This window comes from Cuculus canorus, chromosome 19, assembly GCF_017976375.1.
Source record: "Cuculus canorus isolate bCucCan1 chromosome 19, bCucCan1.pri, whole genome shotgun sequence".
Classification (NCBI taxonomy): domain Eukaryota; kingdom Metazoa; phylum Chordata; class Aves; order Cuculiformes; family Cuculidae; genus Cuculus; species Cuculus canorus.
The window spans coordinates 1256865-1280454 of record NC_071419.1 but is presented as its reverse complement, the minus strand read 5'-3'; the positions used below and the strand labels follow the sequence as shown (position 1 = coordinate 1280454).

Genomic DNA, 23590 nt, shown 5'->3' with positions numbered 1-23590 from the left:
ATGTTAGCAGAGCAGTTCTGCAGAGGGAGTGGTCTTTATCCTCATGGTAGGTGTTGTATTTTGATGTTGTGTTTTATTGGCACGTGGTGTTGAGACCAAGCAGAAGGCTTGTTTGGCTGCTCCATCTCCCTGGTGCCTTTGGGAGCTCCAGGGTGAGCATCCTGAAGAGGACAGAAAACGTTTCCTAAACCACAGGCTCGGGTTCGTCTGTAAGAACAGCGTGTGGTACCCGGGCACCGGGAGGGCCGGACCGGGCTGGGATGCGAGGGAGGCGCCTGCTGTGCGCAGGATGCCAGGGGCTGCTCTGCTCCCCATTCTGGAAGCTGCTCTTTGGCCACCGTCCCTGAGAGCAGACGTTTAAAAGACATTTCAACAGAAATTGTGGGCTGTGACATTTATTTATTTATTTATTTGAGGCTCAGTCTTGCGGGAATGTTCCTCTCCTGATGCCTGCACATGGATCCCATTAGCACTAATGCGCGGTAGTGGCGAGGCATCGCCAAGGAGAATCTATCCCCTAATGTGCACGCGGAGAGCAGTGATTAGCGTGATGGATCATAACAGTGTTTCTTTTGGCTTTGTAACCCCTGGAATAGACAGGTTGAGTCACAGCTGTTTAGTGGATGAAATGCTCACTTTAGTAGTTTCTAAATTTACTGCGTTCCTAAGAGTGCCAGAGAAAGATAATGCAATGCAAAATGAGCGAGGGGGAGCGATTAGAGCTCTGGATACTGCATTATCTTCTAAGGAATTGCAATTTGCCACTTTAAGAAATTCAGATATAAAATATTAAAGCAGGAATTTTAATTCATCGAGCCCGTTTCTTAATTCAGTCCCGTGGTTGAAGTGCAACAGTCTGAGAAGATGCACATTTAGAAGAAACATGGAAGGAAAAGAAAAACTAAAATACCAGTTGTGAATATGAGAAGCTGTACTGAAATGAAAATAAAGTAAATGGTGAAGCTGCAAGTATAAATAATCAGAAAAATGAAGTGACATATGTGATTTGTGGCATTATTTTCTACCATCAAAGTTTTAATTTAATTCTGCTTTTCTAAGGGACAGGGAGACCTCAAGGGGTGCTGTCACCAACACGTGGGGGGTTGCTTATATTTAATGGGGGAAAAAACAGTTACTGCTTAACAAAGCTCCTTTCAGGACATTGCTTTGAAATATGTTGTGAGTTTACAACAGAAAAGGTTGTTTCATGCTATTTTGGGCCATTTTGCTCTTTACTCAAGACAGTTCTGCTGTGCTTGCGATGAATGGTACTCCTTACATGGTTTGTGTCTGGAGTGAACTCAGAGCAGTTTGTGAGCGGGTTTGCACAGTGATTACAGGACCGGTGAGTATCTTGCATCTGGGAGTTGTAGTTATAAATTTTCTTCTTGCATTCCCTCTCTGCAGCAACTGAACCACCCCAATATAATTAAGTATTTGGATTCTTTTATCGAAGACAACGAACTCAACATTGTCCTGGAGCTGGCTGACGCTGGCGACCTCTCTCAGATGATTAAGGTGAGGACGTGTCAGTTCTAGGGGTGCTACAAACATTCAGGGTACGGCAGGGACAGAAGGTGGGAGGGTAACCACATCTGTTCTGGGTGCACTTCTATGCTTTGCACACCCACGGGGCACTTCCACAGCCTCAGTCAGTGTCTGGTGGTGGTTTGAATACGCCAGGCTATGCCGCTTGCTTCTGGTCGCCGCTTCGGAAAAGAGTGAGCCTCTGTATGATTTGGTGGGACATGTGTCCATGCAAGACTGAATTATCCAGCCTGTGATTGATGGGGACATTTAATTATTGTTGGATTCCCAATTCGTAGAGCCTGTCTGCCACTCCGAAGACATTCAAGAAAGTGTATTGACTTCCTTTGCAAGGGGGATTTGGGTTTAAGAAAGTGTTTCAAGTACTTGCTCTTCTGCTATGTTGCTCTTAGGAATTCTTGCATTGCTGCAAACCAGCTTTAGTTAAGCTGTTACCACCTGCTTTTATATTTTCTTTGACGTGTTAATCTTTAGACATACATCCCTTGTGAGAACAGATGTGTTATATCATGTTTGTTAGCACTTTCAACCTTCTCTCCATGTTTTACCTGGTTTTTTTGCCATCATTATTCTGTAATTATCATAAATGAATGTTTGGAAAGTTCTCCTTGTTGTCACAGTTAAAATATCTTATTAACAGATTTGTTTTCTTTGCCAGCAGAGCTATGAGGCACTAGGCCAAAGGCTGTCAAACGAGTCCTCCGCTTAGTCCGTAGTCAGTGGCTAAATTTGCGCTATCCATGAAAATCTGCTCCATCTCGCAGGAGAATCGCCCCAAGCAGTGAGCTGGGAGCAGGCGCTTGGCAGAGTCGAGCCAGGGGAGAGCCCCAAAATCCCAGCAGCCCCTCGGGAGCAGGAGCGAGGGTGGGTTCTGCCCCAGAGCCGAGGGCCAGCAGTGATGGAAGCTGCGCCTGCGGGCTGTGACTCACGCCAGCCACCTCCCACGGCCAGGGGTCAGGGTCTTGGCTGTGCTCACAGGGGGTTGTGGAGACGGAGCTCGTCCCTCTGCCCAGGAGGGCTCGTGGGTATTTTTATCTTTTACTGTTTTCTTGTGGCTTCTTGGACGTCTTACCCTTTTCCCAGCAGATCCTGGGAAACTTGCAGTGTGTCTCGGGCTTCTGCAGTTGCAGTTGAAGATGGGAAAGAGTGAGGATTGCGAGAGCAGGAGTTTGGGCTTGATGTCCATGTGGTTTTCTTGACTTTAAATCTTAGCTTATAAAAGTTTTAACTATGTAATTGTTAGACACCGTCATAGAAAATATTTGCTTTTTTAAATTAATTTACAGTTTTTAGTTTGAACTTTCCCTACTGACAGATATGTTCATTTTTATGTCAGGGTTGGCTATTTAATTTTCTTAAAATTCTTTACTACGTCATTATAATCAGGAGTTACATTTTCCAAAACACAACTTACGGATTCCTAGGTCATTCTCTGGAACAGCGCTGTGCTGTGTTCTTCCTGCCAGCGTTCCCAGCCTGGTCCATGTTCCCACGTGTTTATCACAGGCATGAAAAAAGCTGCACTAGGTTTTTTCAAGGTCATGTAAATGATGTTCTTCCATTGGTGAAAATCTTGGAATTCCGTATTTTTTTTTTCTTAAATAGAGGAAAAAAAAAAAAACCCTATAAGTCAAGAGGGAACGGAAGTCTCCTCCTAAATATAGCGTTAACTGCAGGAGTGGGGTTTGCCTGCTGCCCCTCAGCCGCCTTTCCCTTGGGAATTGAAGATTCTGTGAGGATTTTCAGTTTCGTCGAGGCGGTAGGATCAGCAGTAACAACACTCTGAAGGTGCGAGAGCGATAAAAACAGGGCCTGTCTTTGTCACGCCCCTGGCGCCTGCATTATTTATGAGTATTGTAAAGCTGGTGTAAGGGAGCGCAGGAGGAGAACCCACCGGAGAGCTGGGCCTTCCTTGTAAATGTCAGGCGGCTCTTATTGGACATGACATTTAGAAAATTATTACTTGTGGTCTTGCATATCCACTCTTAAATACTTTAATGAGAATTAAATAATTTTCTCGTGTCTCTAACACTTTGTCGCTCCCCCTCCGCAGTGCCTCGGCGCTCTCTGTCGAGTTTTGGGTTGAGACTGTCGCAGTCTGTCGGAGCGGCTGCCGGGGGAATCGCACGGTCGTGCCCCTTCACAGCTGATCTGCAAAAAGAGAATTTGCCGCTACTTGAGTCAAACATGAACTAGTAACAGCATTTCACATAAAATACAGAATGTGACAGCGGGCATCAGATGTCTGTACTGCGAGGGAAAAGCATGAGGTGCAGAAAGGGGCAACAACCAGTTCCCTTCCTTTATTCCGGCTCGTGCGTGCTGCTGGTGGGAATCCTCCAGGGTGCAATGCAGAAGAAACACAGTTGTGCAGTGCTAGAAGGGCGCACAGCATTTCGGAGAGTCGTTATCCAGTGACACCTTGTGTATCAAAGGACAAGGATCAATCTGAAACCTCTGGAAGCGTATTATAGCGTATTTTATGAGTGCAGTGGCTGGAGACCTGGCTCAGTCCCTAGCACGGGAAGACGCAGTGAAAAGTCAGGGACCAGTAATCGGAAGCAGGGTAATTTTGTGATGCCTTGGAGGAGGTGGTTACATGCTGTATGTGATGTATGAGGCTGCTGTGCATTTCTGAAACGGAGAAAGAGGAGTTGAAGATAAGATATATAGTGTTTAGCCTTCACTGAAGTGTGCAGCTGGTTATTTATCCCTGTAATAAGTTGCTTGGGAAGAGTACTCAGTATTGTAGAGAACCATCACTATGCTGCATTTCTTCGTATTGTCTGCTTCTGCTTATGGTTATTTTATTTGAGAGCTATTACTGCCCGAAGGTCCATTGAATCTGGACTTTGCTGTGATCGGTGCTGCATAAACACACACGAAACGGCCTTTTTCCAGATCCGTGTGTCTCTCCATCAGTGGTGTCTTTCTGTCTCAGAGAGATAGTTCAGTTAATTTAGTATTCCCGTTATGCATGAAATAGAATAAATGATGCTACCTGGTCACAGAAGAAACATGGATACTGGATGCTCTGGCCACCTTTTGAAGAGGGGGAACACATTACCTTGTTGTTAATAGACTCTACAATAATGGAGGTTTACAAGATTGTTTTTCTTAATGATCTTTTGTTACTTAAGGCAAAATATTTGAGACATTTGTTGTTTTGAGGCATTAAATATGTTTTGCAAGGTAATTAAGGAGATTAATTCTAATTATAATTGGTGTCCATTCAAAAATGTCAAACCTATTTAAGTATATTTTTCGTAATAGTTGTAATTAGTGAACTGCACTGAAGTTTACACACAGAGAGAAGGAGTTAAAAGCTAATCAGAAGCAGTTGTGCTGCTACAGGTCTGGAAGAGGGGAGCAACCTGCAGCTGACTGACACGCATCCAGGAACGAGAGAAATATGTTGCCTTTTCACTGATCTTTTGTTTATTTCCTCCCACAGTATTTTAAAAAGCAGAAACGGTTAATCCCGGAAAGGACGGTGTGGAAATATTTTGTGCAGTTATGCAGTGCAGTTGAACACATGCACTCCCGCAGGGTGATGCACAGAGGTAACATTAATTCAGTCTCTTTTCACTGAATAATAATATAATGTTCCAATTAGTAAGCGCCTACATTCAAAAACAATTATGCTGATGTTCAGCCAATGCATGTTTAGAGAGACTGGAGCTTGCAAGATGGATTTCTCCTTCTGTCTCTTTGCCTCATTGTTAAAGGATTCAGTCCGAAGTGAGTGTGGTATTAGGAAGATGAGCTGCTTTGTATTCCAGACACTGATATTAAGTAGAAGTGTCAAACTTGCCATTAGAAAAGTGTCAGAAGTAAAACGCTGAGACTACTGGATGCAGTGAACTCTCAGAACCAGCCTTCATTATATTAGCGGTGACCTTAGAGAGTTTAGAGGAGTTTTTCTCTCTCGCAGCCTTCTCTGAAATATTAATTCAAATGTGGCCCACACTCTCATAGTGTGTTCTCTGTTGTCATTAATGATTTTTTTAATCTCTTGTCTTGGAACTTTTTGTAACTTTGAGCTCTACCCAAAAATTCCATCGCTGCTTGCAGTGGCAGCGAGATGCTTTGAAGGCCCTGAGCCAGGAAAGGCAGATGTCCCAAAAGGCACCAATACCATCTCTGATTGTTATTTCCTTTCTCTTTGAAGCAGTGAGTTCTTCGCTGTTTTTCAGTAACGTGACATCATTTTTGCCCTTTTTTACATCTCCTGGTGCAGTTTATCAATGTACCTGCATTAGGTCTGCGATTGGTGGAGCTGAGACATGGAGCTTCACGCATTTAGTCTCTGTTAACATGAGGAAACGGCCTCACAAATCCATTCCTGTTGTGACTGCTTGGGAAACAGGGGTTCTAGTAATTCTGATACTCCGTGAGCAAACTGGGCTGTAGAGAGCCCAGAATGTATGTATATGTGGAACAATAATTGCCCTCTGGTGTGAGGAGATGATGGTGGGCAGCACTGTTCCCTGCAGAAAACCATGATTTCCAAAGAGAAGCAGGTGTATTTCTTATGACTTCCATCAGGTAAAGTGGTTGCCTCTGTTCTGTCGTGCTGTTTCCTACCTTTTCCCTCGCTGGTATTTCTCGTGTGCTGGGAAGGTTGCTCTGATTTTTGTGTATGTGCAGGGCTTGGAGTCTTGGAATATTTGTCCTATCAAAACTGTAAAGAAAGATGGTTCTGCCTGTATCTCCTTTGCACGGAGGGCACTCCGGGCTGTCTTGCTGTTGCAGAATTAGAACCAAATAACCTTTTGTGGCTTTGACCTTTTACCTTTTTCTCCTTGCAGACATAAAACCAGCCAACGTGTTTATAACAGCCACAGGAGTGGTGAAGCTGGGAGATCTCGGATTAGGCCGTTTTTTCAGTTCTAAAACCACTGCAGCACATTCCTTAGGTAAGATGGTTCTTGTAGATGTTAAGCAGACGCTGCCGTACTGTTATCAGCTGGGAGGTTCAAAAGAAGCGATGTCTCTCCTACTACACAGAAGCCTGATTCAGTGAATGCGTACTATGTTTTCTGTTGTGTATATTTTAAATACTCTTCATATGAAATTAATGGGTATTTTATGTTTTAAAACTCCACTTGTTTTTTTTTTTTTTTTCCTGGAAGTCCTGCCCTGCTAAGAGTGTGATTTATAGCAAATGGAACAAATGCAGCTTTCCGCGGAGTGCGAGTCTTGCCCCGTTCCTACATGTGCACAAATGTCATTGATGATTCTCACCAACAACACGGGGGTTTCTCAGTGCATAAGGAAGGAAGGCACGTGCCTTATTTTGTGTGTGCTTAAAAAAACGGGGCATTTCTGCAGTTTACTTTCATAAAGTATTAGATGTCACTTTGCACCTAAAGCCTTTCCAGGATATGTACACAGTGTGCTTAATAGATTAAAATAAGTCCTCTTCACAGAAGTTGCAATCACATCATCTGAACAGGCAAAAATACGATCATGTCTAATTATATGATCTTATCTAGTTTGACTGCTGCACTTATTATATTAATAAGAATAAATTGGGCCTTGGAAGCTGGCTGCACATGTAAGCCAAGCTTGTGACCTTTACCGGGGTTGCTCTCTCTTAATTGAGAAGGCTCGTATAGGAAGAGTTGAGCCTCTGCTTGCACCAAGTTTGCCCCTCCTCAAATCGGCAGCATCCTGGAAACGGGGGAATAAGGTGCAAAGCACGAAGGAAGCGGCAGTGAGCAATAGCGAGGATAGTGTGTTGTGTGGGAGGGATGGACATGCCATTTCCAGTGGTTATTGTATTCAAGTAAAAAGAACACTTTAACAGTCACAAAATATGCAGACTTGAAGGGTTTTTTTTTTTTGTATAACAATTTGTCAGACATATAGGTTTTGTAGCAGCAGGAAATCTACTGATCTTGGTTTTGGTTTAATTAAGACATTTGTTTAAGTAGCCGTGAGTGATGAACACCTGCAAACGAGAGTGTGGTACCCGCGCGGACCCAGGCTGCGATGCCGGGCACTTCCCGTAGCCACGTTGCCCCGGCAACCACCCTGAACCATCATTTCTCTGGCTGCTGACCCATGAATTGAACGTGCGGCTTATGCAAATATATTCATCTAGGTTTTTTCCTTTCCTTGTATTTGCAGTATCAGACTGGCATAAAAGGGCATTAGGCAGTACCACGACCCGTCTGACAGGTATACCACCGGGCTGCAGCGGCGCAGCCGCCGCCGTGTCAGGAGCAGGAGCAGTAATTAGAGCAAGGAACAGAATGAACGTCAGATGAATTACCAGGCAGCAGATCATATTTGTCAGGAAGGATTGCATACATAAAAATTAAGTGACAGTACATGCCGGGGTAATGAAAGAAAAATGAAAGATTTGCCCGTACACAGCTCGTGAGATGCAGGCGAGCGCCTGGCTCGGTGCAACGGCAGGGTGCCTGGCCAGCGGCACGGTGCTCGGGAGCATCACCGGGGCAGCGGGCAACTGTGAGGCAAGGAAAGACCCAGCCCCAGGAAAACCTCTGTGGGCAGAGCTGCAAGAGGGGAAATGCGGGCACCTCCTGTCTCACTGAGTAACAAAGTGGTGTTGTGGGATGGGAGACAACACCAGAAGCCAGGTGGAGGCAGGGGCTGTGGGTGCACTCACCAGGTGGCACCTCTTCTGCCACTTTTCCTTTCCCAGTGTGACTTGTGAGAGAAGATGGGAGACACTTCTCCACGGAGGAGAGCTCCTCATGCACAAGCTTGGCCAGAAAACTCCCGTGTTTAAAGGTCATGAGTGTAGCAAAGGGTGAATTTCACTGCTGCGTGTTCCAACACAGTGGCTTTCCATCCACCCTTCCCTAACTGAAGCTCCCCTGTCGCAGAAGCTCCAGGATTTTGTTTAATGGAGACAGACTTGCATGTCACAGAAACTTTACTTTATCGGGGGATGTAGGAGGGAAGAGAGGGCAATTCAGCAGGATGGGAGGAGGAACGCTTTTCCCTTTTTTTTCTTTTTTTTTTTTTTTTAATTTTCGTTGCTGCTTACTATTTTCCTGAAAAACTTTTTTAACCTCTTCTTTGGCAGTTTGTAATGCCAGCATTTTCCTACACCCGTAGTCTTCTTTTTCTTGCTTTCTTTTGTTTGTATGGTTATTTTTCTCCCGAGAGGAGCAGTGTGGTACTGTTCGACAGGCTGTTCCGCTGCAGAAAATGACTATGCTTAACCCAGGGCTTTGCACCCAGCAATGGTGAAATGGATGCTGGAGTTTGGAGGTGTGACACCGTGCAGCGTGGGCTGATTTTACAGTGCCATGGTGTGATGTGCTTCCCAGTGCCCTCTCATTCTGTCAAGATTCAGTAGGGCTGGGAGCGTTCTTTTGTCTGTTCTTAATGTTTGATTGTGTCCGTTATTTATTTTGTTGATCTCTGTGGTTGGCATCCAGCGGAATTTCTTGTCAATTAAGGCTGTTCCGATATGCTTGTTAGAAAGTTTAAGTCGTTAACTTTGCTATAAAACCTAATTGGTACAGAGCCTATTAAAATATTTGGAAGTATTCTGCACTGGTTGTGATCCGATGAATGCCGATCTGCTGAAAAGTGTGGGAGGCTGCTGCGAGGCTCGTCTGTGCACATTGAACCCAGCGAATGAGACTTCAATCAAGCCTCCCAAAAGGGATGGGTCTGATTTTTCTCTTGTTTCTGCCTGTGTGCAGCTAAGGGTGAATTTCCCAGGAAGCACTGATCCCTCCTGAACTGCATCTGCACGGGGAGCAGCTCTTTGTAGAAAATAAGGATCATGTGTGACTGTGCTGATAACCTGGCTGCTGTCATTTCACAACAACAAAACTCCTTGGATTCAAGCTGGAAAACCTTTTTAAAAGGAGCGAGTGTTATGCTGCCTGTGTAGTGGGAGACTCGTGGAGTCCAGGAGGGCTGTAGCACTTTCCCGCAGTGTTTCTGATTCAGCCCAGAGTGCCTGCACACACTGGTTGCTGGAGGTGCATAGGTAGGGGGTTAATCCAACTGTATAGTAGAGGGAAGGAATTTGAGTTTTATTTCTGCAATAACTTTGCTGCGTTTGCCTGTGTGTTTTCCTGGTGAAACAAGAGACTCTGCTCTTCATCCAACTCGGAATAACTAGCATTTCCCTCGCGTGGGTGTTGCCAACACCTCAGAGCGGTTCTGGTCCATGTGGGTGGTGTCGCTGTGCCCACAGACAGTGCTGGGGAGAGTAGGAAAAAACATTCTGGGATCACTGGAGTACACTGATCTTCCAGTGAAGTGTTGCGACTTTCAGGAATAGAATGGGAAGATGCTTACTTAGTCATCATCTTCTCTGCCATTTTGCGACCTTTATAACTTTAAAGGCATTACTCTGCCAGCTGGTGATTGATATTGAATGTGAACAATATTTTGTATTTTCAGCAGGGCAAATGCCCAAGGAAGTTTCTGATGAATAGTCTCCGATTAGTCTGTTCTTGTCAAATTGCCTAATGTAATGCAGCGGCGAGCCCCGGCTGATTGCACTGGAAGCCTTGTGCGGTTCTCTAGAAGATGCTCATTACAGGAGATTCCCACGTCACGTTGGACAGGCCCTAAAGAGAATTGAGCTTGTCAGTCTTTTATCATGACAGTTATTTAAAAATTAATGCATCAGTTTTGAAACGCAGAGACCTGCTTGTTCGTCCATTTGCTGACAACACTACAGTAATGATAGGTAAATGTGCGAGGTAGACTTGGCGAAACCAGCTCAGGCGTGGGCTGCTCCACAGACCCATTAATGAAATGGAACCGACTAATGCGCAGGAAATCAAATACGGACCATAACGCGCTCATCCGTGTTATAAACCCTGTCGTTCTGCTTTGATCGAAGGTTGTTTTAAGGCATTATCTGAACCGACAATTTTGGCCTCCCAAGCAGACCCCTGCTAATGTGCAAAGCAAGCCCATAACTTTGGAGCCCACGGATTATTATTTGCTCCGAGCCTGTCACGCAGTGACCCAGAATAACTGATGGCAAGAACGGCTGCAGCTGGAGGCCAGCCCTGGCCGCGGCGCTCCAAAGCATGGACACTTCAAGGAGCAAGACTGGGAATGATCTTCGTGTCCCTCCTGCCGTTGTGTGCTGCTGCCTGCCCAAGCTCTGCACCAGTGCCTGCTCGGCGTGAAGGGCTCGTGTCTTCTGCTGCGTCCGCTCTGTCAGCTCTCCCGGCAGGCTGGAGAAAAGCAGCAGCACTGAGAAGAAGGCAGGGAAGTGCCTTACACGCTGGTGCTCCGTGGGGACTTCCGAAACTGTCTTCAAGATCTTCACGTAATGAATCACCCGTTCTTCTGCAGCTGCATCTTTTTAAGCAGGAAAATGAGTCAGTGCTATTCCAACCAAGTCAGTTCTTGTACAGAAATCTGGCAAGTGTGTGGGAATTACTTGGAGAGCTGTGCTGTCCGTTGTGTGCAGCTTGCGTGCACATGGGAGAGCTCCAAGGAAAGCCTCGCTGGATTCTTTGAGTCTGTCCTCCCTGTGCTTTAGGTGTTCTATGAAATTACTGTCTGTAGTCTGTTAAAGCCCACTAACTGTTAACAGAATTCTGGTCTCATCCCCACACCGAGGCCTTCCACTGGCAATTACAACCAGCCAGAGCTGGGACAGTGTCAGCCTGGCACACGCCTTGGCGGGATGTGATGCACTGAGCACGGAAATATCGTAACCTCCACGTGGTATTTTTCCTGTGTTGTAGTTTATATAGAAATTGCAAACGTGTAATTTGTCATTAGGGCACTCTTCACCTCGAAAGCGAAGTAATTTCTTGTTTGAATGACCTGCGAGCACAAGCCGAGTTGGCAGTGGCTGCTCTGCCCCTCCACCTCTCACACCATCCCTCATCTGTTTATTAGGCTTCCAGCTGCCTGCAGTCGGCATTTCAAGTGGGGATTGTAAACTGGATGTTACAGGCAAATTAAACATTTGCCATCTTGTGAGAGAGGACTTTAATTAGGGGAAGGATGCACTGGGATGCCAAAAGCAAAAAAAAAAAAAATTGACAGGGAATGGGCAAGGAGGGGAAGCAGGAGAAAAGAGAGCATGTAAAGTCCTTGGATGTTTTAATAAATGATATATCTGAGGAGTATTTGATGTAGCTGAGACTGCCAGGATGTCTTGTATTTTCAGTACCACAACTGAAACTTATTTAGGATTTAAAAAAGAACCTTTTGAGGTAAGGAATTTATTAATAATTTCCTGTAGCTTCTGTCCAAAACGCTGGAGTAAATTTCTTTTGATAAAGTACAGGCTTCTGGAAGCACATCGAAACCCCTCGGCGTCTGACGAGCCTGCAGGTCGGAGCGGTGTTTTAAAGTTTGGGGTGATTATCGTGGTTCTTTCAGAAAGTTTTTGACTACCTGTCTGGTGCTGGGCTCGTTACTTCCAGTTCTGTGCCGCAGTTGATGGTCTCTGAACTTGTAAGGGCTCTCCATCTTCTCTGGAGCCGCGCTGCCGGTGCGCTGCGTGTCAGGTGAACGTTCCATTGATGCGCTGTCACCACAGTCCTGGCTGAGCAGAGGACGTTCTGCCGTCTGACTGCAGTGTCAGTGTGTGGAGTGAACCAAAGGAGGATGAGCCTCTGCGATTGCTCCGGCCGTCTGAGGCGCTCCGAAGGGGCCTGGGAGGCTGGAAGGGAAGAAAATGTTCCTCAGACTTCAAAAATACAGAAGATATTTTCAGTACTGTTCATAGTCCTCTAGCTCTATGTGATGATATATTTGGTTCTCCGCCTTCAAAACTATGGTTTGTTTCCAAATCTTTGTGCCAATCTCTTCTAATTAGCTCTTCATGCTAAAGCTTCTCTGCTAATGAAGTCAAACTTCTGTATGATACAGGTTGCACAGTCACTTTTAAGAGTTTAACTCTTTGTTTGTCTGTTTGTTTCTTACAGTGGGAACTCCATACTATATGTCCCCAGAAAGAATACATGAAAACGGCTATAACTTTAAGTCCGATATCTGGTCTCTGGGCTGTTTATTGTACGAGGCAAGTATTTTCTCCTCTTTTTTTTTTTCCCCCTAGATTTATCTTGACCACGCGATGTGGTGCAGGAATGGAGCTGGTCATACTTACTTTAGCTTAATTGTTGGGAAGCCTTATGAAAAGTTAACTTATTTGGCGCTCACCATGTGCTTTTTGAGCACAAACAGCAATGGGGTTGTGCCATACAGGACAGCACTTGGACCAAGTTATTCAGGTCCCGGTGGCTGTTGAGGATGCGGGCAAACACAAGGCCGCTCACTGCATTCCTTCCTCCTCTGGTGAGCAGAGCTGTTCTTAGGACAGTGTGGTCGTAGTTTCTCCTGAATGCTGCATTTGCTTTAAAACCAGGAAATTCATGATTGTAAGCTACTGGTTTGTTAAATTGAATTCTGACCTGTCGGGATATTTTAATTTGGGGGGCTTTCAATAAAGAGAGTTTCTGTGTAATGTGAAATCCAATCCTCTAATTTTATTAGACTACAGCTGGAATATTTTTTAATTGTACGTTGTCTTCTAGCCTAACGCTCAGACACAAAGCAGGCAGGTTTTGCACTTAAGGTGCAACTTCTTATTAAAAGCTATTACGTGTATTTTGAAAATAAGTGCTATGATCTTATAGCAGTACTTTGAGTTTTGTGATTTCATTTTTAGCAGGGATCAAAGGGTGCTGAACAGTCTCATGCTCATTTTTAATCTAATCGTAATCTTTTTTTAGATGTATGCATCTTTGAATTCAAGTGAAAGTGCATGTCAACATTCAGAAAGCTTTTATCCCAGCCCAGAGAATTAAAAGTCCCTGGGATGTTTAGTGAGAAGAGTATTGCTCCCATCCTCTTGGATAATAAATTATGTGAACTGATGACATTTTGCTTCTCAGTACAACTTCTTCTAACCACATGGAATTAGAGCATAAACAGAGATATAATTCATTTTATGAGCACATCAGACGTGAAAGCTGCTATGGTTAAGCTCATTGATTAAACAAACCTCTTAGGACGAGATGATGTAGAAGTAAATTTTCCCATAGCATCGGTCTTCCCAGATGGAGTTTGGTGCTTGTCACTGCTCAGTGCTTCAGGGAGGAGCACTCGCAGCGCTCGGTGCCCGCTCAGCGAGGTCCCCGCTGTTGGTGCTGTTGTTGGAGTTGGGGTTGCATCACTGGTTTATTGTTAAAATTTATTGTTAAAATTTCACAGGATAGGAGGGAAAGAAAGGGTGGAAGATGCCCTACCGAGTACATGATCAAAATTTGAAAATGGTGAGCTTAAATTGAGTGGCTCTGTGCCTGTCCTCACACTCTCGTTACCTCTTGCGAAAGAATTCTAGAGACTCAGTAATTCCTAAAGCAGCAGCAACCTAACATTAAAAAGCTGGTATTTTTTCATAAAGGATGGGTTTACTTATTATGCTTCTGTCGAGATACCCCAAACTGATAGAGCATAGCTGTGTGCCTGGGTCTGCTGGTGGTGGTTGGAAAGGAGTTTGCAGACACTTCTGTGGGAAGGAAGCCTGAGCTCCCAGTAATTCATTGGGCTGTTCCAGGTACGCGTCATGCATGGGGCCTGCGGAGGAATTCCCAGTTAAGTTCACTCAGTAGCAGTCAGAGTCGCCCGAGTTGGACACGGCTCCTCGGCTGCTGCAGCAGCAGCGTGCAGCTTCTCCACCAGGCTGCTCCAAGTCCTTTCGGAGGCTGGGCTCTGCTGGAGATGGGATTCCAGATTTATGCAGAGAGAAATATTTAGCGTTGAGCTAAGATATGTTTTTGCTGCAGGCAATATGGTCCCCTTATGGCACGGTAGTCTTGGTACTCCTTACATTTCAAGAAGCTGACTTAATTGCGCACTAAACATAATTCTCTGGTAGGAGTAGCAGCACCGTAGTAACATGTGAACCATTTGGCACGTGAAGCATTTTTAAATCTGCTTCCTACGTAGGAAAGCCTTAACGTCGAGAACAGGAGCTGTGAGCTCGTGTGGGTTCCAAGGACGGGACAGTTACAATTGTGAGCTTAGCAGATAAACAGCTACTCTGCCTTCTAAACTCTCTAGACTTTGGAACATCAGAAACCCAAGTCCTGTGTCTTTGAAGGAGCTGTGTTTTATCTCCACTGATTTCTTGTAACAAGAATGTTTTTCCATTTGGCTTTAAAGTAAGGAAGCGCCATTTGTTTGGTTATGAGTCACTTCTGATATTTCTTCAGCTTGATTGTGTAGATAAGCTGCAGAGAGGTTTAATGTACAAATTGCCTTCAGAGACGTGCGTGTCCACTGGAATCCACTTAGGGAACATTGAGGGGTTTGGGATGTGATGCCACATAGCACCACTGAACTTTGACATTGATAATCGTACAGTGATTTTTATTAAATCTTATCAATGTAGTAGTGACTGTCTTCATCCCTCCCTTCCTGCAGATATCTGTCACCAAGATAACTTGGAGGGGATAAAAATAAGTTGTTAATTCCCAGAATATAGCTACAAGCAATGACTTTAGCAGTCCTGGCAAGACAATCAATTTGAGCACTAACGGTGATTCCTGTTTGTGTGTTTTGTAACCAGTCACACTGCATGGTGGTCATCTTGAATGGAGATGTAGCTGTCCTGCGGTAATTGCTCTAATCAAAATGTCAGGAGTGAACCCCAGTGCAGCATCTCAAACTGTTGTTAGGGAGGTATTTGGAGCGCTGCTCGTCATGACCCTGCAGACCTGACTGGTTTAGTCAGAAACTCTGTGCTATCTCTTTCCATTTCAATTCTCTGCATTTTTACCACCCCAAAACCCCACAGTGTCTCCTTTTCATTCTTTTTCTTTTGCACATGACAGCTTAGCTGGGCTTGGGAAGAAAAGTTAATGGGAATTGAAGAATCCTTTCGACCTTACTGGCAATATCGATGTTTGTATTGAAATCTCAGAGACCTTGTTTAACCATTGGTTGTCTTTGGTGCCTTCCCTAACGCACCCGTTAGTGGTTTTCTTGAGCAGCCTTGCGTGCTGGGCTCTCCAGTTTTGTTTTAACTGACTGAGAGCAGTTTGCTGTCAATCTCTAATTGGAGATTAGAGTCTCCAGTTGGAGTCTGTAACTTTTTACCCACTGATTTGCCTGTTACTGTTATGGCAGTAATGAAGTAAGGGTGATACGACAACACCTTTTGCCTTCAAAAACTTCCAGAAGGCCCTGAGCAAGGGGCTGTTGGAGCTGTCACCCGGCCGTTGGCACTCTGTTGGGCGGTTGGGCAATCTCAGGTCTATAGGGATAGGAAGAGCTTGGTGTTGCTTCTGGTAGGAGTAGTGAAACCACAGGGAGGTGAGAGAAAGTTTGCCCCTCGCCACCGTGCTGTTGAGGGCAGCCCATGAAGGTGTAAGTGTTCCTCTTGCTCGGCCAGCAGCGCAGCCCAGTAAATGTCAGTAGCACAGCAGATACTTCGAGCTACGTTATGTTATGTGAGGCATTACACACCAAAAACTGGACAGCCCTGGATTTTCCTTTTCCAAGATGTTTTTGGAAGCCATGTGCTCAGTTCATGGTGTCCTTCAGTGCAGTTTGGGTACCCTCATGTGTTCTGTCTAGCTATTTATAAGTCTTTCTGGCTCTCTGATAAGCATCTCTGGAAGAGCTGCCTGAAAAATGTTTTCATCTGGTGGTGCATAAGGAGAGGAGCTTGGAGATAAGGCCAGGATATATCTTGGTGCTTGTGATGGCCAGGAACTGCTTTCAGGGGTCTCGCCTTGTGCAAGGTGACCCCACAGCTGGGCCGGGATTTCTCTGGTTTCACACCGTAACCAGTGCACCCTGCAGATAGGCAAGGAAGAAAGATGATAAGTTTAAACAGTTTAAAAGATAGGTTTATGATTGAAACCAAGGATAGTTGGATCTTGATGTTTCCTGCATTGCTTAACATTTGGATGTGTGTTAATGGCAGTGAGGGTTCAGTGAGGCTCCACTCCTGTGGTGCCGGGGGGTCGGCTCGGGGATGCTCTGCACCGCACCACATCCTGCTGCTGGAAACCCAGCCCCGTGCCGCAAACCCTGCCCTGATCAAAACTGCCTGTCTGTCACCAAATCTCTGGTAACCCATCAGTCTCGATTCCTGACTTCAGGATAATGGACTGGAGGATCTAGTATTGACTTGGTTTAATTCTGCTGGGAGCTCGCTGTGTGTGACAGCAGCAAGAGCCCGTTCGTCAGGGGGCTTTCACAGCGCATGGTAATGAGCAGAAGACTAATAATCATCAAATAACCTCTTATTAAAGCTGCAGTGAGAAGCATCAACTTCAGCTTGTTTCAGTATGAAACGCTTGCTGACTTGACATGTCTTGTAGCAAAATGGTTTAAAAAGCTCTAAACAGGGAGGATAACATCTGTAATGTGAATTTATAGGCGGCTCTGCTGGGCTGCGTCGCGGTGTGGGAAGGCAGGAGGGAAGGAGCTCAGCCCATGGCCGGTGCCTTCGATAGGCACGGCTTAAGCCACGTTCGGTAATTGCAGAACTGCCCGCGTTGCTGTGGCAGTTTCTCTGAGCCGCGTTGGTCAGTGTTCGCTCACACCTCCTGGTCGGGAACTTGCAGCATCAGTGATTTTCCACGCGCAAGGATGCAGTTTCCTTCCTGAGAGTTCAGTAGAATATAAACATATCTTTGTAAGGAGTGTCTGTGTGCCCGGGAAGGAATTCTTCCCCACCCAGAGCCTGCCGACGTGCTCCTCTTGCTGTGTGGATGGCCTGTTTATCTCAGACATCTGTCATGTTCTGCAGATGCAAATACTGGATTCGTAAAACAGAATTGAAAAAGACCGTCTCGATTAGGAAAAGTTTCAGTAGTTTGGTTCCCAAATCTGCCTGGGATTCTCTTTTGCAAAGAGCAGATTTCCAAGTGGGAGGGGATGTTTGTTTTGAGGTCATTTTGGGGTTTTTTTGAAGGCTGAAGAACATTGCTCATGCTCATAACATTCTCTGTGTTCTAGGTAGCTAAATATCCCAAAAGAATCCGTTTGTTCTTTGTGGCAGCGTGGACAAACTCTGCCAGTTGCAGGGAGCAAATGGCCTGAATATGGGCGTAACCGAGGCAGACTGAAACCGTGACACAGAGACAGAGGAGCTTTACCTTTGGAGAGGTTTTCACGGTCATCTTTGAGCCAGTTGGTTTCTAACAGATCGCCCTACGATCCCAGCATCCCGTTTCATGTGGATTCAGAAAGAGGGGACTGTTTTCTTTGTACCTGTAGAATCGCCTGCGTGCACTCAGCACCCCACCCCTGAAATGGTTTGGGCAGAAAGAATCGTGGTGTCAGGAAGAAGCAGCGATGCTTCCAGGCTGGTGCTGCCCGGTGGCTGTGCTCCGGGGAGCCCTGGCAGGACGGGGCTGGCGCCACGGGGTGCAGGCAGAGCCGTGTCGGAGCTGGCACCGCGCTGCCTTGGATGGGTTGGGTGCTGCGTGGCAGGAGGAGCCGCGCTGCGGCTGCGTGTGAGGCTGCGGGGCTCTGGGAAGCGCGGCGGAGCCTGGCACCGGCCCTGGACAGGGGCAGGCTGTCATGATCTCGGAGAGCAAAACATCATCGCTTGCTCCCTGTCGAAGAGAAAAGCAAGCGCTTGCCAATCAGCAGCGCTGAGAGCGATAAATCTCTGCGTTCCTGAGATCTGTTCTGTTTTCCCTTTCCAGATGGCAGCTCTTCAGAGTCCTTTCTACGGAGATAAAATGAACCTGTTTTCTCTTTGCCAAAAAATAGAGCAATGCGACTACCCACCTCTGCCAGCTGAACATTACTCTGAAAAGGTAAATTGGGAACATTTGTGCAGGGGGCAAGCAGTGAGATTCCTCCCCGTGCAGGGAAGAGGGAACCGGGAGGGGAAGCCTCAACGTTCCAGGGAGAACTAGGGGTGGCCAGAGTCCTGGGTACCTTTATGGCTGTCTGAGCAAACGGTCATTGTGATATCCGATTACTGCAAGTTAAATTAAGGAGGAAAAGGAGATTGCTGAATGTGGGGAATATTTTGAAACTCAGTGTGTTATGTGGGCAAAGCCCAGCAGTGAACCGTGGGAAAACCTCTGCTTTGCTTCCTTTCCCTTAAAATAACATAGCACAAACCCGGGCTTCAATGGTTGTTTATGAAGTCTTCACTGGGTAGCGAGGGGAGGAAAGTGGTTGAGATCAGCACAAGGAGCATCTACACAGCAGCTTCTGAAAGTCCGGATCTTGTGTGTATGAAGAGCTTGGAGAGCAGTGGCTCAACCAGGGTTTGTAGAATTGTCACTGAGCACGCTTGCCCAGCGACCTTTCACTTCAGCCGCAAACCTGGGGGTGGTTTTCCTTCAGGGCCTTTGAGCTGGGTGTTTTCCCTGGTTTTTTTCTCCCTTACCTGGCCCTATCAGCTGGTTTTCCTTAACTCCTCATTCAGTCCCCATTGCCTTCTATTTGAAAGGAAACAGCTGATGTAATTTTAAACGTTCACTGTATCCTCTGGGGCTTTTCTTTTGTTTCATTCTCCCTGGAGTCCCGAGGAGCAGGAGGCAGGATGCAGGGAGCTGCCGCCGGCTGGCACAGATCTGCCCCCGCCCTCAGCGCCCCTGCGCCACACATTGCACATTTCACTAAGAGTTTTACTTGCCAAGTAACTCGTGCAAAGCAATCATTTGAGAACTGGTCTGGAATAGTAGGGGGGTTAATTTCCCCCCCAGCTGCAGCCCGGGCTCTGTGCGTTCCCCTGTGCTACGCCGCTGCCGTGTGCCATCCAGGGTAATGCCTGCTGGCAGCAGGAATCAGTGTAAGCTGACAGATGTGTTTCCTGTCTTTACAATTACTGTCTGTTTGCTTCCCTCTGGCAGTGCTAAAGAGTGTGTGTAGTGCGGTGATACAGTCCGGGGTGAGAAGGATGGTTTAGAGCTCAAAGGCGCCAGGTCCCCAAGAACTCGGCTCCAGATGGTGTTCATGCACTATTAACGGAATGCCTGACGCAGGCGGAGGAGGGCTCTGCCTTTTTGGCTGGAGCTCATCCCGCCGCGCTGGCTGCTGCCTCCGACTGAAACCGCAGAGCTTTGCCTTTGTGAGCATGAGAGCACAGCTCCACCACCACCAATATTTGGTTTAGTACATACTTGTAAAACGTGATTTGTCAATCGTTTTGGAGTGGACAGCCCAAGGGGAAGGGGTGTCGGTGTCTCCCAGCAGCCGGGCCGCATAAACCATGCGGGCGGACACCATAGTGAAGGTGGAGGCAGCAGCCTGCAGCAGCGAGTTGCTCTGGAAAGAAGTGGTTCTTCCCTTGGCCGGTGGGTGGTTCTCTCTGGACACATGTGTGCCTTCAGCGCGTGTGAATGGCTCCAGTTTAGATCGAAAGGGTCTTTACAGCCACTTGTGGTGGATCACCCTTGGCTGGAGGACAGGAGCCACAGAGCCGCTCTGTCCTCCCCTCCTCAGCAGGACAGGGGAAAAATCCCTCACGGGTCAAGATGAAGCAAAGGCAAAGGCTGCATATCAAAGCAAAGGAAAACAAAAGCTGTATCCTCTACTTCCCATCAGTCCAGCCCCTTCCCAGGAAGCAGGGAAATTTGTGTTTAAAATCAAAGTTGCCATGGCTTTACAGGGACAGGGGGGGCTGGGGCGGTGTTGCTCCCGGGTCGTGCCCGCAGGGTGGGTGGCAGCACCTGCAGAGCCCCTCGTCCTCGTGCTGGTGGCCCCGTGCGCCCCTACCTGCGCCTCGACCGCGTGCTGCCCCGCTCCAGCGCAGAACGTGGGCCTCTGCTCCCGCCGGAGCTGCAGACCTCGCTGGGAACGCTCAGAAATGCAGCTGAGGCTGAGTGCTTGATAGCGGTATGGTCATGCTTTTAATTACCATTAAAATAATTGGCACTGTGGCTACTGGGAGGATGTGAGAAGATCAGAGGCTCAAGGCTGTTTCTCCCCGTGCCTCGGGGGTACCAGCAGCTTTCAGTGTCTGTATAATTAAAAGCTACAATCTTTCATGTGCACAATAAAGAGGGCTGGGAGGTGGGGAGGCTTCAGCCCTCCTGCATTTTATTTATTAAACATAATCAATGGCCAGACTTGCTTCTTCACAGAGGTTTTTAGGAAACACCGGTGTTTTATAGCCGTGCTCCCATATCTTCAGATCCACAAGTGCTGCCCCGGCTTCTTACGTTAAAGGTCTGGGGCAGGCTGGTTGCCAGGCTCCGGTGTGGGAAGGGAGGTGGTCGGACAGGAGAGCTCTGGTTAGGCTCCCCCTCTCCTCTGAGCTCCCTTGCGCTGGCAGGGCCCTGCGCACCCATCGGCTCACTCGGAGTTCTGGTGGTGACAGTGGTTTCCCTTCCCTCTCTGTCCCCTGGGTGCACTCCGTGGTGCCTGCGCTGGGCTCCTTCTCCGCCAGCCCCCCCCGGCCCGCGCTCCAGGCGTCCTCCCCACTCTGCTTCCCTGGAGTGAATTAAAAAAAAACAGGAAAAAAGGGGCTGCTTTTTTTTTTTTTTTTTAGCTTTGAAACTCCCCGTGTCAGGAGTATCAGTGCCGGGAGCCCCGAGGTACGGAAATGCTTCTGGCACATTGTAGAGAGCGATGGAAACTCCACCGGGTGGTGTGGAAGATGGAAATCTTCAGTGCTGATGGCTTGGTAGAAGAGGTTCTTCCTGAACCTTTTCTGTTGGGGACAGGGAGGGACATAGGATGAGACAGACAGACAGACGTGCCTGCAATGCACCCAGCAACATCTGCATGAGGCTCCAGTGCCAGACAGACATTCCTGTAAGCAGTGAGTGGCTCTGTTCACGATTGCCTGCCTCTCTCCCTGTTTTTCAGCTGCGGGAGCTGGTCAGTATGTGCATCTACCCGGATCCAGACCAGAGACCTGACATCAGTTACGTGCACCAAATAGCCAAACAAATGCACGTGTGGACCTCGAGCACATGAGCCGCCCGGGCCGCAGCACAGCTCAGTCTTACTTGAATTGTTCTCGGATGAAGCGACTGGGGCCGAGTCGCCCCAGCTTTGAGAGGGTTGAGCACTCGTAGCAGGATGCGCCATTCTTTCTGCAGGTTATTTGACACGAACTCTTACCGGGTGGTCATGCTTTAAAGTGAAGATTCTGTCAGGTATTGCAAGTGATTATTTTTTTTAAGGCCAATAACATGTTACAGCGTAGATCATTTAAGGGTCCTTTCTTAAAACTGTCGTGTGTAATCTAGGCTAGATTGTATTAACAGGGGTGACGGATGTTTGCCGCACCCCTCCTATCGTAACTGTAATGTGAAATATTGAAATAATTCCTTCGGTGAAATCACTTTATCCTAATGTAAGAGTTACAGTAGATTTTGTGTAATTTGTATAACTGCTACTTTGCCTCTTCTGCAAATGGTTAATAGCAAATTGAGTTTTTACTTCATGTATTTTAAAGCAGCCATTTATGTGTTTGTATTAATTCCCTCCTCTTCGGACGTAGGAATGGGGCAGGGCTGGGGGGTGGGAAAAACGTTTGTTTCAAGATTTCTTTTTTTTTTTTTAAGACTTTAGAGTTGAGTATTTTGATGCATTTATCTGGTAACTTGGCTACAGCCACCAGGAGGAGTTAAGCCAGAACCCGGGGGAAAGGAGAAAACCATGCCAAACGAACCCCAAACCAGCATCGCCTCTGCAAGCAATTTCCCTTTGAAGTTGTTTCCCCTCTGGCGTGGTTGTTGGACTCCAGGTTCTCGTTGGGCCGGGTTCTCTGGCCTAAGCCAGGGAGATTGTGGGGAAGGCTCTTCTCCACGTTCAGCAGTACCTCAGGAACTGTAGGTAACGCTGAGGCACAGCAGGCTCTAAACACCCTGACAAGTTAAGAAGCCACTAGTAAAGCGCTTTGTGGGTCTCGCTGTCCCCCAGGCTCGGCTCCGCCTGTCTAACTGTGAATGCTCACTTACAAGAATGTGAATTTCTAGAAAATCTCAGCCTGAAGGAGTCATCCTCTGTAACGACACGGAAACGTCCAACCAGCTCAGTCCATTCATTGAATCAATGATTTGTTTCGTTACTGTCGATGAGAACCAGTCACTGCTTTAGGAACAAACGTGGATTCACGTTCAAGTGTTTCCATTTCACGTGCCCGTTGGAGGAACGGGGCTGCACCTACCCAGGGCCGGCGCTGCTGCAGCACGGCCTCCCTGGGCGACGGCGCTGGTGCCAAACGCAGCCCCGAGCGACAGCTCTAACGCAGCCTGGGCATGGGTTGTTCTAGGAGAAGCTTGCAGTCCTTAAGGTTTGGAAAGTAGGAATAGGGCTAGAGGGTTACATAACATATATATGCTTTTAGTGGATTTTCTTTAACCTGATTTGCTGTACTTAAAGGAAAACTGCAGTGCCCCTTCCACTACTTCCCATCAACTTTCAATTTACGGAGGACAGCAAACAGAAGCCATTAATTGCTGTGAATTATGTTGGCATCATTAATGCATGGTGCTGTTTTACCAAGTCCTCACAGCAGAAAGTTGAGCCGCTGCTCTCCTGAGAGACTGGAGGAAATTCAAATCAGTGTGAGAAAGGAGCAGAAGCACCAAACCGCTTCCACTGTTCCCATGCTGAACTTGTCTAATTTATACCTGGCTTCTGGAGCACTGCTGGGATGCGAGCCTGACGCCTGTCCCTTCTCCACTGCAGCTTTCCTTTAAGCCGCAGTGGCAGCTGTGTGGGCAGAGGGAGGGCTGTGCTGCGCCTCTTGGGAAACATGGAAAAGGAGCTCCGGCTCCCAGGGATGCTCAGCTTCGCTTTGAGTGTCTTGGGGAGCTCGGTCACTTTCTTTCTACATAGGATTTGTTAGTGCTTATCAGTAAATGTATTTCAGAAGGTAACTTTTTTTTGCAATTGTGCATTTTTAGATAAATGATTTACAAAATAAACACCTTTGTTTAAAAAAAAAAAAATACAAAAGGACTCCAGTCTTAAGGAACATCTAAAACCACCTCTGAAAACAGGTCTGAAGCAGAGTCAAACCATTCCTAATGTTCCTAACGGCTACCAGAAAACGGATGAGTGGACTGCACGAACTGCATCAGTTGTCCTGATGAAAAACAAGGTTTGGAACTCTTTGGCC

The 23590-nt window shown here is 46.9% G+C and overlaps 1 protein-coding gene across 4 annotated transcripts in view; it reads left to right on the top strand.

The window, feature by feature from the left end:
• The window catches only part of NEK6 (NIMA related kinase 6), a 55503-nt gene extending 32076 nt beyond the window's left edge, over nucleotides 1–23427 (top strand). For all 4 annotated transcript variants that reach the window (XM_054083778.1, XM_054083777.1, XM_054083779.1 and 1 more), the window contains exons 5-10: nucleotides 1408–1518; nucleotides 5003–5111; nucleotides 6360–6467; nucleotides 12456–12550; nucleotides 18201–18314; nucleotides 21325–23427. In XM_054083778.1, the coding sequence (XP_053939753.1) occupies nucleotides 1408–1518; nucleotides 5003–5111; nucleotides 6360–6467; nucleotides 12456–12550; nucleotides 18201–18314; nucleotides 21325–21435 (648 nt within the window). In that variant the 3' untranslated portion in view covers nucleotides 21436–23427. The remainder of the gene's footprint in view (nucleotides 1–1407; nucleotides 1519–5002; nucleotides 5112–6359; nucleotides 6468–12455; nucleotides 12551–18200; nucleotides 18315–21324) is intronic.
• Nucleotides 23428–23590: the final 163 nt, after the last annotated feature.